The sequence below is a fragment of the Telmatherina bonti genome (assembly GCF_933228915.1).
Source record: "Telmatherina bonti genome assembly, chromosome: 13".
Classification (NCBI taxonomy): Eukaryota; Metazoa; Chordata; class Actinopteri; order Atheriniformes; family Telmatherinidae; genus Telmatherina; species Telmatherina bonti.
The window spans coordinates 7,338,644-7,343,986 of NC_136611.1; the positions used below are offsets into that span (position 1 = coordinate 7,338,644).

Genomic DNA, 5,343 nt, shown 5'->3' on the forward strand with positions numbered 1-5,343 from the left:
AACTCAAATATCCCACCATATATGATATATTTTGACATTTTAAAATAATTAGTTTTTATGCATAAACCTTAAATATTTGTCTTGTAACAGATAATAGCTGAAATAGTTGCAGTTTAATAGATGAAGCATTAAAAACTGAGCAAAAAACTGATATATTTGTGTTTTACTGCATGAATCAGAAGTGTTTTTCTCTGTTTGCATATCCAGTCGAGGTTCTGATATGCAAGTCTGACCCTGCAATCGTTTATAATTCGGTGCAGGCGAACTTGTGACCGAAACCTGTTGGCAGTTAAACGTGTCATAACTTCAGCATAAAATGAAATCGGAGATGTTTTATAGAAAGAGTTCAGTCTTATAAAGTTTATTGACATGAGGAAAACATTGGATAATGTTTAAATACTCTACACAATAATATTATTAAGAACATGCACGTGTAAAATATCATGTATACGTTGTGAGAAGAAAGACCGTCGCCATGCAGGACCTGTGTTTCTCACGTGCAGATGATGGCGACTGAAACAAACCTGAAGTTTATAGTGCAAGAAAGGAGGATGTGTGTAGATTAATGGAATGCTCGGCTCATGGCGGGCGCTGGCCGCTTCAGTATGGCCTCCACAGAAAAGGACAGAGACTCGCCGGATGCCATCTTTGTGCCCACAGGCTTGGTTACAAAGTCTTTTCCGTACCTGTTTGTGATTTTTGCCGTCTGAACGTCCTTGCCGGGGCCCTCCCTGACCTTGCGGGCTGCTTCTTCCAGGAGCTCTTTGCAGTATGGCGCTCTGCGCTCCGGCCCGGCGCCGCTGCTGTGTTTCTCGCTCAGTGAGTGCTGGATGATGGAGTGGAAGGAGTTGAGTTTCACCGAGAGCTTGGCGCTGTCCTTGCTCGGCTTGCTCAGCGTTTGGCTGGAATTTTGGGAATGAGGGTTGTTTGGGAACGATTGTCCGAAGCTCCGTTTTGGTGGGGAGAAAGCCGAGCACTCCCTCTGCCCCAGCTGGGTGACGGCGGGAGGCTTTGGATCAGATCTTTGGGAGTCTGATGAGTCCTGCGGCGCAGCGGCTCGAGATCCCTCCAGCTTCGCAGCGATGGCGGCTGCAGCCTCCTGCTCTGGCGGCTGGCTCTCAGCAGGCATCACTTTGGGCTCCCAGACGGCCCCCGGCTTCATGTTCTGCACCGCCGTGGCGTTGAACAGACACTGCTGATACAACAGAGCGTCCCCCAGGTTGGCGGCCCCGCGGGGCCACATCATGAAGCCGCCTCTGGACGGCTGCAGCGGGTAGTGGCGATAGGTGGTGGCCACGCTGACGTTGGAAGAGATGAGCTCCACGTTGGCGGAGCCCGGTGGGTACTGCATGGACAGATCCAGGCAGCTGGGGCTGAGGAAGCCGCACAACTCTTTGGACTGCGGCTCGGCTGGCGCTGCAGGCGAATATGAAGTCTTGTAGGCGTTGTATTCAGCGGCGTGGTGGACCATGCCGTTGGGGAAGAGGAGCGGCCCCGCAGCCGCCTGGTTGTTCTCCATCAGCTCCCGTTCTTTGTATTCATGCTCCATCATGACGGTCTCCAGCTCCTTGTCGGCGAAGGCCCTCCTCTTCCTCATCCGTTCGCTCAGCGGAGGAAGAGACTGGTTGGCTGCCAGGAAGGGATCGGCCGGCACTGGACGGTATCCTGTTGTATTCATACAAAAAAAAGACATTTAATCATTTTATTGTGTAGGTTTTGAATCGCAGGTGAAGCTGAGCATCCCTGCAGAAATGTTCACATGATTAAAAAAAAACAAAAAAAAAACCACTATTTGTACGATATTGCAGCGCCTACGACCTGATGTCCACGTACGAAACAAGAGTCAGAAAGGGAAACCTGCTTCTTTACCCACACAGTTGTGCTCATATTTATTCATACCCTTTCATTAAAGAAGGAAAAAAAACAGCTGACTGTAAAATAAGATGAAATTTACTAAAGTAATAATAAATAAAAATGTTATGAAAATCATGACATTATTTTCTAATTCTGGTTCAATAGAAATATTTTTTTAAAAAAGCAAACAAATAAGATAATTTATTACATATTACATCAGTCATAAAGTAATATTTAGTTGAACAATCCTTTAATGTTTCCGCTCCAGTCAGGTGTTTTCTGTTCCTCTCAGTCAGACTTCTGCACCTGTTGACAGGTATTTTGTCCCACTGTTCAACAGAAAAGTCTCTAATTTGTCCAGGACACATTTGTTTGTTTTTCTTCCTTTCTTCAACTCAATTAAATGAAAAAACAGTGTCTTATATTACTAAATTATATTTTTGTAAATATTTAGTTATTGTTCCTTTTTTAAGTCTCCAGTTATTGACTGTTGTAAATTCAGCCTTTTCTATAATGAAAGGGGATGAATACATATGAGCACAACTGTATTTAAATATAAATAAATAAAAATAAATTTAAAAAAGTTGTGAAAGGAGAAAACCTGATTATTAATGTCAGGTTTGTTACCTTCCAGGATGCTTTTAGCCAGCATGGTGGACGGTCGGATGTGTCGCTGATATATCCTCCTCTCTGTTGGGATTTGTTTCCCAGATATTCCCTTTTTATCCTGAAACAGAGAGAAAAGCAGCTGAAATCATTCTGTCCGGGTGTTTTTCTTGATCCTTGAATAATAACTGATTTGTCACAGCTGAGGTGGGATTCGTCCGTGTGTTTAGATAAAACGAGCGAACATGTTTTAGCTGCTTGAACTTTAAGTTTTCACAAGCAGCAGTTATCATGTGATGTTACTGAAACATTTTCCTGGACTGGACAGACACAGAAACAAGAGATCATTCTCAGCACGTAAAATGAGTCCTGTTTAATTCCTCCAATCGGTGACAGTTTGATCAGGAAAAGATATTAAAACCTGACGAAGAAAAAACCAGCAGCGATAAATTAAACTATGCAAAAACATCATTAAAAATGATCCAGTTTAATTCCTGAAATACTGCAACTAAAGCTTGAATTTATCAGAGGATATTTCCAAACATACGCTCATACAGACAGATTAAGATGAGATTAAATGCTATAAATTTCCCTTCATGTTAAAAAAATATTCTGTTTATAAATTAATTCCTTCATGATGTTCTAATTTGGTTTAATGTTAGATTTATTTTGACAAGTTAATATAGAAGTAGGCGATCCTGTGAGAGCTTCCACAGGGTAAATCCCCATTTAAAATGAGATGGTGAGACAAAGAGGTACAAATTAAACTGTTTCACTAAGATTCAATTTGATCCATTATCATAAAACTAAATGTCCAAAACTACTCAAACATCTTGAAAAAACTAAACTAAATTTAAAAAAAAAAAAAAAAAAAGAAGATATTGACTTCTTCTACTGCAAATAAATAAAAAAATCTCTGGCATGTAATAATATTTTTAAAACAGGACTATGTGTGCACTTTAATCTGTTTTTAAAAGCATGTCACTCTTTTTATATCTTATTTTTCAGAGCAACATTATTTACAGAAATGAGAGGTTTTCTTTTGCTCAAATCAGATGCATGACAAGTCCACATGAGGCTGTGGGAAAGCAGATCAACTGGAAACTCCCGGTGTGGATGGATGTAAGCTCCATAACTAATGATCACAACAGGATAATTTACAGTGGTGCAACTGGAGAAGAGGATAGATTACCAGTAACCTTTTAAACATGTCTAATCTGAACTTTTCCCCTCTAAAGAAGCTGAGAAAAGCTGAACTGGTGCAGCAGGGACTGAGACACTGGAGGTGCTGGAGACAGATTGTGGAGCTGCATTTGACTTAAAATCTCTTTCTTTTCTTTACTTAGTTCTGTTTCTGTGTTTTAAAGCCAGTAAAGTTCCCAGCCACGCTGCATGCAGGCAGGCAGGCCTACCTCCGTGGCTTGCTGCCTCCTCAGGGCCACCTGCGCCGCCATCACCCGCTGCCGCTCCACCACCAGCAGGCAGTTGGCGCACTGGCAGTCCCTCCAGCGGCAGAAGCGCTTGTGTCCCTTCAGGCAGGACACCACGCCGTGGTTGCGGCACCGGGCGCACTTCGGCGTCCGGCTCAGTTTCCTCTGGTCCCCCGAGCACAGGCCGCTCGGGCCGGGCTTATCATCGGTCTTCCCGCCGTCTCCGTCGTCCTCCGAGGCGGCGTGGCCAAGCGGCGCCGAGCCGGGGCGGCTGGAGGGCTCCGCCGGGTCGTCGCTCTCCGCCTCCAGGCTCTCCACATCGATTTCAACCTCGCAGCCTGCGTTGTCTGACATGTCTGGAGGTGTCCCCCTCCTCCGGCTTCAACGCACTTTATGTCTGAAAAAGAAATAATAAAACTCTTAAACGAGTCATGAATTTACACTAAATTGTCTCTAAATGTTATGAAGCCAAATTTATACACACAGCGAATTAAACTAAAACCTTAATTCAGTTTAAATATAAATGTTAAACCTTATTAAATAACACTAATGACAAAATCAACGTATTTTATATCAATTTAATTGCTACGCTTCTTCTTCTGCTTCTTTTTTCAGTGAATTTTTAGAAGCTTCTTATCAATAACTAACCAGGAAGTTAAAAAAAAAAAAAAAAACCCATCAGAGTCAGAACAGAGTTCCTTAAAAGTGAATGAAAAAAACATTACTCAGAGCTTGAAAATGAAAAGTTAATAAATAACTCAGACAGCTTGGCCGTCTGTGTGTTGTTGTTATCGTGACAGTCTAATTTAAGGTTTTAAATTAGTACATAGATCAGAAAATTTAGTCTTATTTATTTCTATCTGACCTACAACCATGTGAGAAAATAACTTTGTTCTGAAAGTATTTTAAATATTTTAATAAACTAGAAATACGAGAAAATTAACTACATCTTAAATGAAAGTATTAGTTTCGACAGACCTCTTGTGGATAACGCTGAACTAAGCATTTAAAGAAAAAAGAGTTGAGTTTACCTGCAGAGGTCCAGCAGAGTGGCAAAGCGGGAACCACGTCGTGATGAATGACACACGCAGTCCGGACTCCAGCCTGAAGCCTAATTAGCTGTTAATTGAGCGGAAGAATGAAGGTCGCACCGTGAACGTATCCAACTTTCCTCTGAAGTGGACACGCGGAGCGGCGCTCCTATGAACCGCTGCTGGCTGCGATCTCTGGGCTCTGATTGGCCGCCCCACACAGGCGCTGGCCAATAGGAATACGAGCTGTGATTCAGTGGGCGGGGCCAGCGTGATAATGGCTGTGGATGGTGACGGTCAGCAGTACAGTGATTACTTCAGGACTTCTGTTAAACACGGAGAAACCTCGAAGGCAGAAGCGAGAAACGGAACATGATGCTTGTTATTCATCAAGAGGGCAAGAATGTGACCAAATACATAAA

At 42.8% G+C, this 5,343-nt stretch overlaps 1 protein-coding gene across 1 annotated transcript; it reads right to left on the reverse strand.

Moving 5' to 3' along the window:
- Window positions 1–433: 433 nt before the first annotated feature.
- dmrt2a (doublesex and mab-3 related transcription factor 2a) lies at window positions 434–5,057 on the reverse strand. Its single transcript, XM_079250834.1, has 4 exons — window positions 4,922–5,057; window positions 3,873–4,287; window positions 2,482–2,581; window positions 434–1,665 (listed from the first exon to the last, which is right to left on the reverse strand). The coding sequence occupies exons 2-4, from the start codon at window positions 4,242–4,244 to the stop codon at window positions 563–565; spliced, it is 1,575 nt and encodes a 524-aa protein (XP_079106960.1). The 5' UTR covers window positions 4,245–4,287; window positions 4,922–5,057; the 3' UTR covers window positions 434–562.
- Between the last annotated feature and the right edge of the window lie 286 nt (window positions 5,058–5,343).

Coding starts and splice junctions, on each gene's coding strand:
- dmrt2a (XM_079250834.1), bottom strand. CDS start 4,244: ATGTCAGACAACGCAGGCTGCGAGGTTGAAATCGATGTGGAGAGCCTG. Junction 2,582..3,872: donor GGAGGCAGCAAGCCACGGAG/GTAGGCCTGCCT, acceptor TCTCTGTTTCAG/GATAAAAAGGGAATATCTGG. Junction 1,666..2,481: donor GGCTAAAAGCATCCTGGAAG/GTAACAAACCTG, acceptor TGAATACAACAG/GATACCGTCCAGTGCCGGCC.